The sequence below is a fragment of the Theropithecus gelada genome, chromosome 8 (assembly GCF_003255815.1).
Source record: "Theropithecus gelada isolate Dixy chromosome 8, Tgel_1.0, whole genome shotgun sequence".
NCBI classification, from domain to species: Eukaryota; Metazoa; Chordata; class Mammalia; order Primates; family Cercopithecidae; genus Theropithecus; species Theropithecus gelada.
The window spans coordinates 15884899-15900654 of record NC_037676.1 but is presented as its reverse complement, the minus strand read 5'-3'; the positions used below and the strand labels follow the sequence as shown (position 1 = coordinate 15900654).

The 15756-nt window shown below is 40.0% G+C and overlaps 1 protein-coding gene across 1 annotated transcript in view; it reads left to right on the top strand.

Moving 5' to 3' along the window:
* MTMR7 (myotubularin related protein 7) overlaps positions 1 to 15756 on the top strand; it is a 114336-nt gene that overhangs the window by 50881 nt on the left and 47699 nt on the right. The window contains exon 5 of the mRNA XM_025393357.1: positions 12889 to 13017. Coding sequence (XP_025249142.1) covers positions 12889 to 13017 — 129 coding nt within the window. The remainder of the gene's footprint in view (positions 1 to 12888; positions 13018 to 15756) is intronic.

The following is a 15756-nucleotide window of genomic DNA, read 5'->3' as shown; positions in this document are numbered from 1 at the left end:
AGGTTTTAGAGCTCTTTGTAGATACCCATGTGCGGATTTCCAGGTGTCTCTTGGTTAGTGCCAGCTGTATTTCCAACCTGGACCTAGAATTAAAACGTTTGAACCAGAGAAGCATAGAGATCACCCCTTCTAGACCCTTCATCTCATGGTTGCAGAACTTGAAACCCAGAGAGGCCAGGGGGCAGCCCTTGTGGACAGGCAGTTGGTGGGAGAGCTGGCCAGGATCTCATTCTCCCATCAGGTCTTTTTATAGTGTAGTGAGTGATTAGTGGGCAAGTCAGGGAGACTCTGATGGCAGTTTGGCACCAGCTCCTCTGTGTGCTCACTGAACCCTTGCTTGGTACACAAGGTCAGCAAGAGGCTTCCCTAGAGTAATATGGCTACACTCACAGGAAGAAATACAGAGAGGCAGGGAAGCTACAGTGGCAGAATTAATCCCGTCTTCTCCTTAATGACAGGCTTACAGATCAGGGGTGGTTTCACTATTAATTTTTAAGATATTTAAGTAACAAAAGTATTGTGAGAACATCCTAGAGAGTTTCCAAAAGGCAAAAAACAAAAAAAAAACCCCAAAAAAACCCCACCATCCCATTTTCACAACATTCTTATGTTTTAAAATTTCCTTCAGTTGTTTTCTCTTCTGTATAGTTTGATAACTTTTTTCTTATGTAAGTAATGCATATTCATTTATTAAAAATTGGAAAACATAGAGCAAAAGGATATTAAATCACCTAAAACTGCCATCATTCAGAGATAGCCACTGTTATTATATCTGGCCAATAGGCTTCTGGGATTTTAATGTATATATAGATTTTTTATGTATGCACACACAAATCTGCTTAAACATACATAACAAAAATGGAATCATTACATGTGCCTTATATTCTGCTTTTCTTCACATACATATTGCGACATTTTTCTGTCAGTAATTATATTTTATAATATATTTAAAATACTGCATAGTATTATCTAAATATGGCTGTATCAACTAATATCTACCTGCGCTCTAATTTTTAGACATTTAGATTGTCATTACTTATTACTATTTTAAATAATGGAGAACATCCTGGTAACTATACCTTTGCCCATATTTTAATTGTTTAAAAGATAGAATTTTAATATAATTTTTATGTCAAAATACCTACACAAAGTTTTGTACCTGTTGTCAAAAATAATTGTGGAAAGCTTGCACCAATTTCTATAAATTCTCAGTTGTGAATGCTTGATTCCTTATACCCTCACTAGCAAAGAGTTAAAGTTTTTAAGAATCTTTTGATACCTTGATGGTGGGATGAGTGATTTCTTATTTTAATTTAATCTTTGTATCTTGATTTCTTGAGTTGTAGCTTTTTGTATATTGATTGACAATTTGTATTTTATCTCCTGATAAATGACCATTTCCAGTTGCATATTTTGAATTCTGATTATTTTCTTGACCTTGTTACAGGGATTTTCTTGCGGTTCTTTTTTTGTTGGTTTGTTTGTTTGTTTTTTTAAAGAAACAGGGTTTCACTCTGTTACCCAGGCTAGAGTACCGTACGGTATAGCTCACTGCAGTCTGAAACTCCGGATCCCAAGCAGTCCTCCTGAGTAGCTAAGATTACAGGCATCTGCTGCCATAATTGCTTACTTTTTCAAAAGTTTTATAGGAACAAGTTCTCCCTATGTTGCCCAGGCCGGTCTCGAATTCCTGGGCTCAAGCAATCCTTCTGCCTTGGCCTCCCAAAGTGCTATAATTATAAGTGTGAGTCATCATGCCTGGTCTCATGAGGATTTGCTACATTGCTATATGGTACTTATAACAGTCAATGAAATGATTGTACAGTAGTCCATCAAATGAATGTACTGTAAGGTACTAAAGTATTTCTTTATTAATACGCATTTAGGCCAGGCATGGTGGCTCATGCCTGTAATCCCAACAATTTGTGAAGCCACAGCGAGAGGATTGCTTGAGCTCAGGAGTTTGAGACCAGCCTGGACAACATAGGGAAAACCTCATTCCCACAAAAACATTTAAAAAAATTAGCTAGGCATGGAGGTGTGCACCTGTAGTCCCAGCTACCTGGGAGGCCGAGGCTGGAGGATTGCTTGAGCCTGGGAGGTTGAGGCAGCAGTGAGCCATGATTGTGCCATGCACTCTAGCTTGGGCGACAGAATACTTTGTCTCAAATTTTTAAAAAAGGGCATTTAGATTATTACTTAGACTTTTTTTTTTTGCCATATGAATAATTCTTGATGTAATATCTTTATGCGTATAATTTCCCCCAATTTTAAATTATTTTATAAGAAAAATCTTTCCAGAATCTACCAAAAGGCATAAAGGGCCTAAATTGTTTTAAAAATTTCAGGCAGGTGGGACATTGATGTTTTAGTTTTTGATCAGTATTTGTTAGTTTCTAGTGCCTTATATTGCATTCAGAACACATGGCGTATGGAATTCATATTTGGGGAATGTTTTGAAGACTTATATCTTCATAAAACACAGTATTCTATTAATTTTTAATAAATATTTTGAGTCTGGAGAAAATGTGTATTCTCTATTTAGGCATGAAATTTTCCTTTTATCTAAATTGAATTTCTTATTATTTTGGTCCCTTTGCTCAGTTGATTTCTGATAGAGGTATGTGAAAAAATCCCTGTTATGATTGTGATTGGACATTTTCTCCTTAAGTTCTAACATGTTTGCATTATATATTTTAAAGTTACATGGTTTAGTACGTAATGATTAAGGACATCTTAGTGTGTTGTTTATGTCAATTTCACATATCCCCTTTTCCTGTGAATTATTTAAACTTTTAATTCTATTTTTTTTTTTTTTTGAGACGAAGTCTGGCTCTGTCGCCCAAGCTGGAGTGCAGTGGCGCGATCCTGGCTCACTGCAAGCTCCGCCTCCTGGGTTCACGCCATTCTCCTGCCCCAGCCTCCCGAGTAGCTGGGACTACAGGCGCCCGCCACCGCGCCCGGCTCATTTTTTTTTTTGTATTTTTAGTAGAGACGGGGTTTCACTGTGGTCTCGATCTTCTGACCTTGTGATCCGCCCGCCTCGGCCTCCCAAAGTGCTGGGATTACAGGCGTGAGCCACCGCGCCCGGCCTTTTTTTTTTTTTTTTGAGACGGAGTCTCGCTCTGTCGCCCAGGCTGGAGTGCAGTGGCGCAATCTCAGCTCACTGCAAGCTCCTCCTCCCAGGTTCATGCCATTCTCCTGCCTCAGCCTCCCGAGTAGCTGGGACTACAGGCGCCCACTGCCACGCCCGGCTAATTTTTTGTATTTTTAGTAGAGACGGGGTTTCACCATGTTAGCCAGGATGATCTTGATCTCCTGACCTCGTGATCCGCCTGCCTCGGCCTCCCAAAGTGCTAGGAATACAGGTGTGAGCCACCGTGCTGGCATTTAATTCTATTTTATATGATTATATTTCCACTGTTTCTTTTTCTTTGTCAGAATTTGCTTGGTGGAGCTTTGTTTAACCCCTTCTTTTTAACCTTCCTATGTAAATGTTTTATCTTTTTAAGCTGAGTTTGGTTAGATTGTTTTTTACTCAACCTGAAAATCTTTTTTTGTGGTGAAATACTATCTGTGATATTGTTCTAGATATCATGTATTGTGTGTTCTGTCAATTATGCTTTTTCCTTTTTCATGTCTATCACTGGATGGTGTTTCCCTGTATTTGCTTATAATTATTTCAGAAGTATATATCGTATTGCTTTTCCTCCACTGTGTATCTTTCATTTAGAAAAAAAGTTACTTAAATCATCCCACAAAGTAGAGAAGGAAAAAGAGAAAAAAAGTTATTTATTATGGCACACTTATGACACACACAGGACTTTGAAGAATAATGGAATGAATGCTTGGGACCTGTGTGCTGTATAAGACTGAACATCGCCAGTGCTAGTTAATTTCCCAGATGTTCCTTCCATATTGTCTCTCGCTCCAGCATCAATGTCTGCAATTTGGCATTGCCATTCCCTTGCTTTTATTATAGCATTTCTATATTTCTAAATATAGGAAGTCCTCAATGTCAGCAGGTTCTTGGAAACTGTGACTTTGAGTGAAACGATGTACAGCAGATCCTCAAATAACATCATTTTGCTCGACATCATTTTGTGATATCTATGAGGGAAGAAAAGGTGTTGTTTTATGTTCTTTTGCTTAAAGTTGCAATTGCCAACAGACTATGGGCATTGTTGAGCAAGGACTTACTGTAGTAGTATGCGGTATTGTTTTGCATGTTTTTATACTGTCTGTACTTGGTCTGCATATGCTGTATAGAGTTCTCTGAAACTTGGCTTTTCACTCAACATGGTAACATTTGTATTTGTGATCCATTTCATTTGACAAATATGTACATAGTTACTACATGCCAGGTGCTGTTCTAAAAACTTGATAAATATTAGCAAATATTAATTCTATGAATAGTATTATTATTATTTCTACTTTACAAATGGAGAAAGTATGACAGAGAGATTAAGTAATTGCCTAAGGCACAGAGAGATTAATAACTGTTGATACCGACAGCTCTGATTCCTTCATTCTTCACTAGTGGGTTGTATTCCATTTCATAAATATACCACAGTTTTAAAAATTACTCATCCTTCTCTCTTTTTTTTTTTTCTTTTATTTGGTGTATTTTGTTGTCATGAATAAAGCTGTTAAGTGGCTGTATATGTCTTGTACTATATTGTGTTTCTACTTAGGAGTAGAGTTTATGAGGTAAAGAGTATATAGATTTGAATTTTACTAGATTCTGGAAAATTCTTTCCTAAAGTGTTTGCATGGACATACTGACCTGCTTGCAAGATATGAGTTCTCATTACTCCACAGACTCCCCAACAGTTGGTAGTGATGTGATATTCGCTGGTAGTCTTCTTTGTTGACCCCACATTGCACTTCTGAGAATTTACTCTATGGATTTAATAGCATACACACACACTGATACCCAAGGTTATTTTATTTTATTTTGTTTAGTTTTTTTTTAGTTTTATTGAGACAGGGCCTCACTCTGTTGCCCAAGCTAGAGTACAGTGGGGCGATCTCAGCTCACTGTAACTTCTGCCTCCTGGATTCAAGCAGTTTTCCTGCCTCAGCCTCCCAAGTAGCTGGGATTACAGACACCCACCACCACAAATGGCTAATGTTTGTATTATTATTATTATTATTTTTTGTAGACATGGGGTTTCACCATGTTGGCCAGGTTGGTCTTGAACTCCTGACCTTAAGTGATCTGCCTGCCTCTGCCTCCCAAAATGTTGGGATTACAGGCGAGCCACCATGCCTGGCCCCCAAGGTTATTTTTTTGAAGCATTGTTTGTAATAGCAAATATTAGAAGAAACCCAAATATCTTTAATGGGAGTCAGCTAAATAATTTTTGCTCTATCCATGTGATTAAGTTAGTGTATAATCATTAAAGGAAATGTGGAAGATTCCTATGTGCTGATAAAGACTGCTAAAATACATTGCTAGGTTAGAAAAAGCAAGGCACAATATGGTGAATATAGTATAATACCTTTTGGCTTAACAAAGGAGGGAGAATAATAACATGTTTGCCCAAAAGTGATAACCTAGACTGGTGTTGGTAATGGAGTGGATAGGACACTAGGATGAAAGTGGGATTTCTTCTTCTTCAGCGCCACTGGATGCAATTTGGCATTGTTGTTCCTTTGCTTTTATTTATAGCATTTTATGCACCTTTTTGTATTGTTTCATTTATATAACCATGTGGATTTATTTTTTTTTTTTATTTTTTATTTTTTGAGACGGAGTCTCGCTCTGTCACCCAGGCTGGAGTGCAGTGGCCGGATCTCAGCTCACTGCAAGCTCCTCCTCTCGGGTTCACGCCATTCTCCTGCCTCAGCCTCCCGAGTAGCTGGGACTACACGCAACCGCCACTTCGCCCGGCTAGTTTTTTGTATTTTTCAGTAGAGACGGGGTTTCACTGTGTTAGCCAGGATGGTCTTGATCTCCTGACCTCGTGATCCGCCCGTCTCGGCCTCCCAAAGTGCTGGGATTACAGGCTTGAGCCACTGCGCCCGGCCTGTTTCATTTATATAACCATGTGGATTTATTAACTGATCTTAACTTTGAGCCAAACTGATTTGTATGAATTGGATCGTAATGTGGTTTTTGCACTGACCTGATCAGCTAGGGAGGTTGAGCTTGTGTTTCTTGGCCATTCATGTTGACTCTTCTGTGAATTATCTACTCACATTTTTGCTCTTTTTTTTCTGTAAGATTATTTGTCTTTTTCTTGTTGATTTGTAGTTCTTTCTATAATGTAGCCAATAATTTGTTATAATTTATAGCTCTTGCAGATATCATCTCTCAGGAGATTCTGATACACCGTTCCAGTGTCTTCAGAAGTTTTGAGTTGTCAGTCTTTCTTACTATGTTTTGTTTTTTAGCATACTGTTTTTTTTTTTTTAATCCTGGTCGGTTTGCTAAACTTTGTCCCAATTCGACACTGTATAAATCCTACAATTACATTTTTACCAATTGTGATTATTATGGCTTTATAATCTTGATATCTTAAAAGTCAGTTCCTTTGACATAATTCCTCAGGATATCTTGAATTTATAGATTATTTGGGCCAGAATGGACACTTTCATGATGCTGAATCTTCTTCATAATTACACTTACATTTAACAACCATAGCATTAATCATTATAAAGTATCGGGCTCATGTAATCAGACTAATTTGTTCGCATACTAAAGCTAACTTTTGCAGTGAATTTTTAGCCTGGAAATGAAAGAAAGGAAAATCCAAGTTGAGTAAAGAAAATTGGATACCCTTTTTGTTAATATGACACATCCTTGGGCAAGGAAGAAAATGAGGCTGAACCACATCTTGTGGAATAACGTCTCCTTGGAAATACAGGTTCTTCCTATTTTTGATGAGATTTCCTTGTAGAATTAGGGCATAAACATGACTCATATTCAGTCACTGAAGTCCCACATTGCACAGACTGCAAAACACGAGTTACTCAGCTTTTCTTTTCGGAAGCAACACACAGCAAAACAAAACTAACAAGGAACAAACTGTTTTGAAGCAGAAAAGGTAAAATCCTGCGGGATTTTCTGATTTTGCAATTATCACTGAAATGGGGGGAAGATGATGTACCCTGATTTGTCACTAACTTAGCAAGAGAATGAAAGTTGTCTTATTTCAGAAAATTTTTGACTGATAATCCGTGGAGAGAGAGAGATCCAAATCCATTCCTTTTGCTTTTGACCTCATGGCTGAGAAAATGTTTACTTTTTCCTCCCTTATTTTACAAGTTATCTTATTTCTTCTCACAAATCCTTTGAGGTTGGTGGGTCAAGAAGTGTCATTTGATGGAAAAGAAACAATTGCCCACGGTGGAAATAGCAGCAGACGCAGAATACAAAACTTAGGTTCTAGAACCAATTCTGCTGTTTTCTTTAAGTGTGGCCTTGGGCAGGCTAATTATTATTATTATCTGTATCATCTTACTACCATTGCTATTTATGAGACACTTTCTTATGGTAGTCTAAGTCTCTAAGCTCAGATTTCTTTTTATACCTAACCCTTGAAATGGTCTTTATTTAAATAAAGTAATTGGTATTCATTGCTAAGTTAAAGTTTTAATCTAACTATCTTGGAATAAAATATAAAATACAACCCAAACCAGTGATTTTATTAAAGCTCATTTATTTCAGTTATCCACAGCTGTATTTTATGTATTGTGCATTATTTTGTTTTGTTCACATAGACGTCATTTTATCCTGTTCATAACCTCCTCCTTCTCCCTATTCATCATAAATTCCTTGAAATAAATTTTAGCACTGAAATGTTTAAGAAGATTGTCTGCGTAGATATCTCTCAGTTTCTGACAACTCTTACCCCAAAGCTCTCAGTCGAGTGATTGGTCCTTGGAGGTCTGAGTGAAAATTTTGGTTTGCATCCTAGATGGCTAGTATCCTGCAATGATACTGGCGGATTCTATCCAGGTTAACAAAGATCGGCTGTCCTGGGCATGTGAAATCTTCAAGGCCAAAAACTCTTATTCATTTCTGCCCTTGCAACTAAGAGTAATGCCTGGCATATAATAAGTACTCAGTAAAAGCTTGTCGAATAAGTGAAAGAATTACCAAAAGATTCCTCTTGCCAGGACAGCACCAAGGGATGTGGGCACTCCAGGAAGGTCAGTTAATTTAGTGGAGCACAAAGAAAATCGGTTTGCTTATTCATTTTAAAAAATGGTAAAATGATTAACTTACTAATCCACTTTCATTAACTATGGCAGAGTCCATGTGAAGAAAATTCAGGAGAAAGACATTTTCCATTCCTCTGAACTTCTCATATTCTCTCCGAATTTTGTCAGGTCATTTTCCAAACCAGACAAAATCTTGAGAGGCATACTGAGGTGTTTGAAAATTAGTGACATATGTTGCATCATTGTGTGCATTATTTATTGTCAGAATTTTGACTACAACTCTGTGAGCTTGTTGCAAAAATGACAGCAGTCAATGCTAAGATTGTTTTACTTTTTTCATTGTGATTAAAAAATGCATAACATAAAGTTTGCCATCTTAGTCATTTTTAAGGTATAGTTTAGGAGTGGTAAGTATATTGACATTGTTGTACTATAGATCTCTGGAACTTTTCATCTCCAGAACTGAAACTCTGTACCCATTAAACAACTCCCCATTCCCACCTCCCACAGCCCCTGGCAACCATCATTCTACTTCTTGTTTCTATGAATTTGACTACTTTAGATTCCTCTATAAGTGGAGTCATACAGTATTTTCTCTTTGTGACAGGCTTATGTCACTTAATATCCTCAAGGTTCATCTGTGCTAATGCACATAATAGGATTTCCTTCCTTTTTAGGGCTGAATAGTATTTCATTGTATTGACATACCACATTTTGCTTATCCGTTCATCACTTGATGGACATTTGGGTTGCTTCCACCTCTTGGCTCTGAACAATGCTCTGTGAACATGGTTGTGCAAATATTTCCTTGAGATTCTGCTTTCAAGTCTTTTGGACATACATCCAGAACTGGGATTGCTGGATCATGTAGGAATTGTATTTTTCAATTTCTGAAGAGCCTCTGTACTGTTTTCCATAGTGGCTGCATAATTTTACATCCCCACCCGCAGTGCACTAGGGTTTCATTTTATCTGCATGCTCACCAATACTTGTGTTATTATGTTTTCATTCTTTCATTTTTTAATAGTGGCCATCCTAACAACTGTGAGTTAATATCTCGTTGTGGTTTTGATTTTGATTTCCCTAAGATAAGCAATTTACTAATAGTTTCTCCCATTCTATAGGTTGCTTTTTCACTTTTGATTGTGTCCTTTGATGTATAAAAGTATTTAAGTTTGATACAGTTCCATTTGTCTAGTATTTTGTTTCCTCTGCTTTTGCTGTCATACATAAGAAATCAGTGCCAACTCCAGTATCATAAAGCTTGTCCCTTATGTTCTTTTCTAGGAGTTTAATACTTTTGGGTCTTACGTTTAGGTCTTTAGTCCATTTTGAGTTAATTTTTTTATGTAGTACAAGATATGACCCATCTTTATTTTATTTCATTTTTGCATGTGGATATCCAGTTTTCCCAATACCATTTGTTGAAGAGACTAACCTTTCCCCATTGAGTAGTCTTGGCACCCATGTTGAGGAACATTTGAACATACACGTGAAGGTTTACTTCTGGATTCTCTATTCCATTGGCCTATTAGTCTGTCTTTATTCCAGTACCACACTGTTTGATTGCTGCAAAATAGATATGGCTTTGTACCATATTTCGTAGTTATGAAGTGTAAGTCCTCTAACTTTGTTCTTTTTCAAAATTGTTTTTTGCTATTCGGGGTCCCTGGAGAATCCACATGAATTTTAGGATGAATTTTTCTACTTCTGCAAAAAATGCCATTGAGATTTTGAGAAGGATTGCCTTGTGTCTGTAGGTTGCTTTGCATAGGATGGACATCTTCACAATCTTAAGTCTTCCAGTGCATGAACACAAGGTATCTTACCATTTACTTTTTAATTGCTTTCAGTGGTGTTTTATATTTTCAAAGTAGGATTGTTATGTTAATTTCCACTTGAGAGTGCTGTCTACTTTGATGAAATCAGGACAAATATCCATGCTTCTAGCTTGGTAAGAGGTTGTATCTTCATGTGTTAACTGACACCCTGAATCTGCTTTTCCCAAAGGCATTTTAGCTTCTTAGAGTTTTCCAAGCAAGTGTGCGTCAGAATGCCTTATAACTTAAGCCCTGACCCATGGAACTTTTTCCGCTAAACCCATTGCTCTGGGGAAGGCAGAAATCCTCATAACTGGTATTGTGTTCTTAGAGGGGAGGCCTCCACACCTGATGCAAGCCTGGCCACTGGTGACTGGGCGCAGGTTGTTGAGCTCTTGGTCCTGGCACATGCCAAGCCATCAAAGTCTACATATCTCTACCCTGTAGAGTGAGAGCTCTGGTGCTCTTAGAGGTCAGGAGGTGGTCTTCCTTGCTCCTTTGTGAATCAAGAGGGCCATGAATTGGGGCCAAGGAGAGCGGGCTCTGGGTGTTGATTTTCTCTATTTGGTCTCATTCCAGCTATGGTGCACACAGGGCCATGATGCCAGTGAACCTAGGTGTTTATTTAGCCTTAGAAGGCCATAAAAGGGCCTGGCAGGAGCTCCTAAGTTCCCAGCTTACCTCTTGCTCTTCAAAGAGGCTGTGTGAAATAAGCATGTTGACAAATCTTGCATGTTGCTTACTCTTACTTAATCATGAAACTTTGCAATTCCTTAGTGTTGTTACAAGGAAGAATGTAGGTAATTTCCAACTTACTGAAAACCTACTTATTTCCTTTTAAAAACTGTTGTTTTAGGAAAATGTTGTTGGTCTGGTACAATGACTACATGTCTCTGGAACCTCAGACAAACAGGTGTGGTCCATGTCATAGTGTTCTAGCTGGCTGACTTCATGGAGGTTCAGACACCAGATTGGCATGGGGGAGGGAGTGCAGTGTTTTATGGCAGTACTCCCAGCTAAAGCTCTCTGAGTCCAAGTTGGTTGAGCCTTCTGTTCTTGGCAGATTTTCTTTCAGAGTGTCAGTGCCACAGCCCATGTTAAACTCTTTGGTAATCTTGTTTCCTAAAATGTCTGGTAGAACCCTGAAATTACACTTTGGGCCTGTGAACATCTCTTCTGTGGCCCTTTTATTTCCTGCTCTATGTTGTTCCCCATTCTGGTAACAAAGACAGTGGAGGCCAGCAAGGGAGGCATCATCACAGAAGACTTTATAAGAGGCTCGGATTTCAGTTGTGGGTTTTCAGTCCCTGCAACCCCATCTTCCAGAGTGATAAAGGTGGGTGGAGATGGACACAGGACCTGCAGCTAAAGTATTTCCCCTTGATATGGGTTGCTGTGTCCCCACCCAAATCTCATCTTGAATGGTAGCTCCCATAATCCCGACGTGTCATGGGAGGGACCCGGTAGGAGGTAATTGCATCATGGGGACCGGTCTTTCCCATGCTGTTCTCATGATAGTGAGTAAGTCTCACGAGATCCAATGGCTTTACAAAGGGCAGTTCCCCTGCACACGCTTTCTTGCCTGCCACTATGTAAGACGTGCCTCTGCTCCTCCTTCACCTTTTGCCATGCTCGTGAGGCCTCCCAGCCATGTGGAACTGTGAGTCCAGTAAACAATATAAATTGCCCAGTCTCAGGTATTTCTTTATAATAGTATGAAAATGGACTGGTACATCCCTGTTGTTACACCTACTTGAGGACTCCCTTGATATGCCTAGGAAGATGTTTGACATCCAGGAAGTAAAGAGGTGCTTGACATATCCCAGGAAACTGACATGTGGGTGATCTTCACATTGTGAAAAGATGGATGGACTGATGTGAAAGCAAAATGTGTTGAGCAACAGTAGGCTCAACTGCTATCACTGTTGTTACCACTAACATTTGTTTTGGATTTAGTGGTTTATAAAGTGCTTTGCCATTGGTGTTACGGGATTTGATCCATCTGTCAACCCCATGAGATATTGTTGCTGCAGTATCACTTCTAGAGATTAGCAGACCACAGTGCATCGTGTAGTTTGGCTTCCCCAGGGTCATGAAGTTGCTCAATCAGAGCCAGGTTCTAAATTGCTGATTTCTGGTTCTGAATTGCAAGATCCTTCCAAGGCACCATTCCACTGTGGTAATCAATCTCAGGGTTGCATAGAAAGAGTACATCTATTCTTACCACTTATCAAATCAACACATAAGAAACAAAAATCCAGCTGCTACATTACGTGGTAACGTGCGGCACATTAGGAAATCTGCATGGACTGAAAGGTCAAGGAAGAAGCTTCCCGAAGGAGGTGGAACTTGGATTGGTCCTTGAAAAACAGATGGGATTTGGGAAGGTCGGGGGCAGGAGTGTCTGGGGAGGCATCAGCTTGCGTGATGTATCAGGGCCAGGAATGCACACTGGGCATGTCAGAGCCACAGAAGTAACCTGCTGGCTTAACCAGTGTGCTTGTGTTTTAGGAAAACTGTCTCCCGGGGTCATTCTTTCAACCAAATCCTGGCAGCTCAGGTTTTCTCAGCCAGGATGCAGAATCGCAATTTGTCTCTTGTTGATGAAAAGAAGGCTTCATTGTCACTGGTCTTGCACAAAGAGCCCTTGGCGAGAGGGGACAGTGCACGGGGACAACACTAAGGGTATCTTGCATTCCTTCAGGATGATTACATGGAATCAGCAGCACTTCATTCCTCTAAAGTGGCTTTGACGTTCCTCGAAATAACCTCCTCTGTAACATGGTTAAGAGAACTTAAGGATGTACCTATAAGCGTGGTGAAGTGGAATTTCTGGGGGCAGTTCGCAGGGCATTACTAGATGGCCTAAAAATCCCTTTGTATTTTCTGGTGACAGGTTTGTGACTCTTATCCTACTGAACTGTATGTTCCCAAATCGGCCACAGCACACATCATAGTGGGGAGTTCCAAATTCCGGAGCAGACGGCGATTTCCTGTCCTTTCTTACTATTATAAAGATAACCACGTAAGTCTCGAGGCATGTTTTTGTTTGACGCTTTGCTTTTCTTGTTTGATCATAAGCAGGCATTTTCTAGCTGCCTTCGGCTGTGCGTGTGTGTGTGTTTGAATTCTTCAGAAGGTATGTGGATATTCCTGTGCGTGGTATGACATGATACAGGTATGCTAAGTCCTTATCTCGTGTAGCCCTCCCATGTTTATTTGACAGTAACGTAATGATTCAGAAAATGACTCAATAGATTCAGAAAATGACTCAATAGATTCAGAAAATCCCTAAAGCTAATCATCCAAGTGAATACTGTCCTCTTCTAAGTGGGCACCTTGGGAGGCTCATTGCTTATAATTCAGTTCTGGAGATCTGTGGCAGGCGTATTTTAGAAAAGCCCCTGAAGTCCACTGCCCATTCTTTTTCTCTCTCTCTCTCTCTTTTTTTTTTTCTGAGGCAGAGTCTCACTCTGTTGCCCAGGCTGGAGTGCAGTGGTGCAGTCTCAGTTCCCTGCAACCTCTGCCTCCCAGGTTCAAGCAATTCTCCTGCCTCAGCCTCCTGAGTAGCTGGGATTACAGGCACTTGCCAACATGCCCAGCTAATTTTTGTGTGTGTTTTTTTGTATTTTTAGTAAAGAAGGGGTTTCACCACGTTGGCCAGGCTGGTCTCGAACTCCCGACCACGGGTGACCCGGCCTGCCTCAGCCTCACAAAGTGCTGGGATTACAGGCATGAGCCACTGTGCATGGCCTTATTACCTGTTTTTACCTGTGTTCTTTTGAGTATCTTCAGTATAAGAAATCTTTGATTATAGAGAGCATGGGTTTTACTTTTTAAAAATTATTTATAAAAGCCAGAATTGGGTTTATCTGTAATAGGGACTCTAAGTAACAGTGGCTCTAATAGGATAGACGTTTTTTCTCTTGCATAAAATTCCCAGGGTGGGCAGTCCTGGCCTGGTAGCCTGGCCCCACCCCACTTAGCCTTCAGGTACTCAAGCTCCTTCTACCTTTCTACTCTGCCATCCCCTGGATTTGGCCATGGCCTGCCTGGTGCAAGAGGTTGCTTCAGTACAGTCACCACCCACACATTGCAGGTGGCAGGAGGGCTAATGGTGTGTGCCCAGCTTTTTGAGGAAGGCTTCCAGAAACTGCCACATGATATCTCCCTTTCGTCAGAACTGCACAGGGCAGGTATGAAAGTACAGTGTTTTGGGTGGCCATTAAAACGGCTAAAACTTAGAGTTCCATTACTGCGGAGGATAGGAAAACAGATTTGGACGAGCAAGAATGCTCTTTGCCACCCACTTTTAAAAGGTAGCAAAAAACCACCTTTAAAAAAGGTGGTTTTAAAAAACAAAAGGTTATTTGGCTCTGGCCAGGTGAGAGAGAAACTTCAGTTTTTAAGCTAGATAATACAGTTTTGGATTCAAAGCCGAGTGAGGCTGTAAACAAAGAGAGGGGAGCGTGTGAGTGTGGATCCACGTGCCTGCACCTACAGCCAGGGGGTAGAGCAGAGTCTCAGTCAGATTCTACAGGCTTCCAAAAATATCTTGAGCAATGCCAACTTCATCAGAGTGAGCACATAGCCTTCTCTGTTGGCTACTTTGAAGGAAAATACTCATTTAGTGGCGAAAGTTCTGTGAATTGGTAGGATAAAAATTATCTTATTTTTTGGTTGCATTCATTGCTCTTCTTCTTTTTCTAGCCCTGAATTAGGGTTTAAAGTATTTTATTAACTCCAAATATATTTCAGCCTGCACAGAGCTGGAGCACTGGTTAGAGGCAAAGGAAGATGTGATTTTTTTTTTTTTTTTTGAGACAAGGTCTCACTGTCACCCAGGCTGGAGTGCAGTGGCACGATCATAGCAAACTCTTGAGAGCTCAAGGGCTCCTCGTGTCTCATCCCCACAAGCAGTTGGAACTGTAGGTACATACCACCACACCTGCTAAGTTTAAAAAAATGTTTTTGTAGAGAAGATAATTTTTTGTAGAGACAGGGTCTTGCTGTGTTGCCTGAGCTGGCTTTTTTATATTTTATTTTATTTTATTATTTGAGACAAGGTCTCACTCTGTCTTCCAGGCTGGAGTGCCGTGGCACAATCTTGGCTCACTGCAGCCTTGACCTCCCCAGGCTCAAGTGATCTTCCCATCTCAGGCTCCTGAGTCACTGGGACCACGTGTGTGCCCCCCTGCCCAGCTAATTTTTTTTGCGTTTTTTGTAGAGACAAGGAAAGCCATGTTGCCCAGACTGGTCTCAAGCTCCTGTGCTCAAGTGATCTACCTGCCTCAGCCTCCCAAAGTCCTGGGATTACAGGCGTGAGCCACTACACCTGGCTCTTTTTTTTTTTAAGATAGAATAAATAGAGATATGAAATTTCATGATGTTGCACTTGAAATTAGGATACTAGTAACATGCACTTTTTTTTGTAGCGTGCATTGATTACAGAAGTAAGAGAGAAAATGAATCCAGGAGAGGGAGAAAGGATCTTTTATTGTTGTTTCAGAGGTGTTTTATTGTTGTCTGTAGAATATTTAAAAAGTGAGCACAGTGTGCGTAGCACGTCCCTTTTTATATTCTTGAGACAGGGACCTTTTGCTTTTTGTCAGTGTGAGTAGCATCAGGATTAAACGTGTATTGTCTGGGAAAGGACAGAGTTTTTAGCAATTAGACCTCAGAGGCGTCTTCTTCCCCGGCTGACCTCAGACTCACATAGCTCCATGCCTTCTCCCCCAAGTGCTATTCTTTACTGAACCTCCAG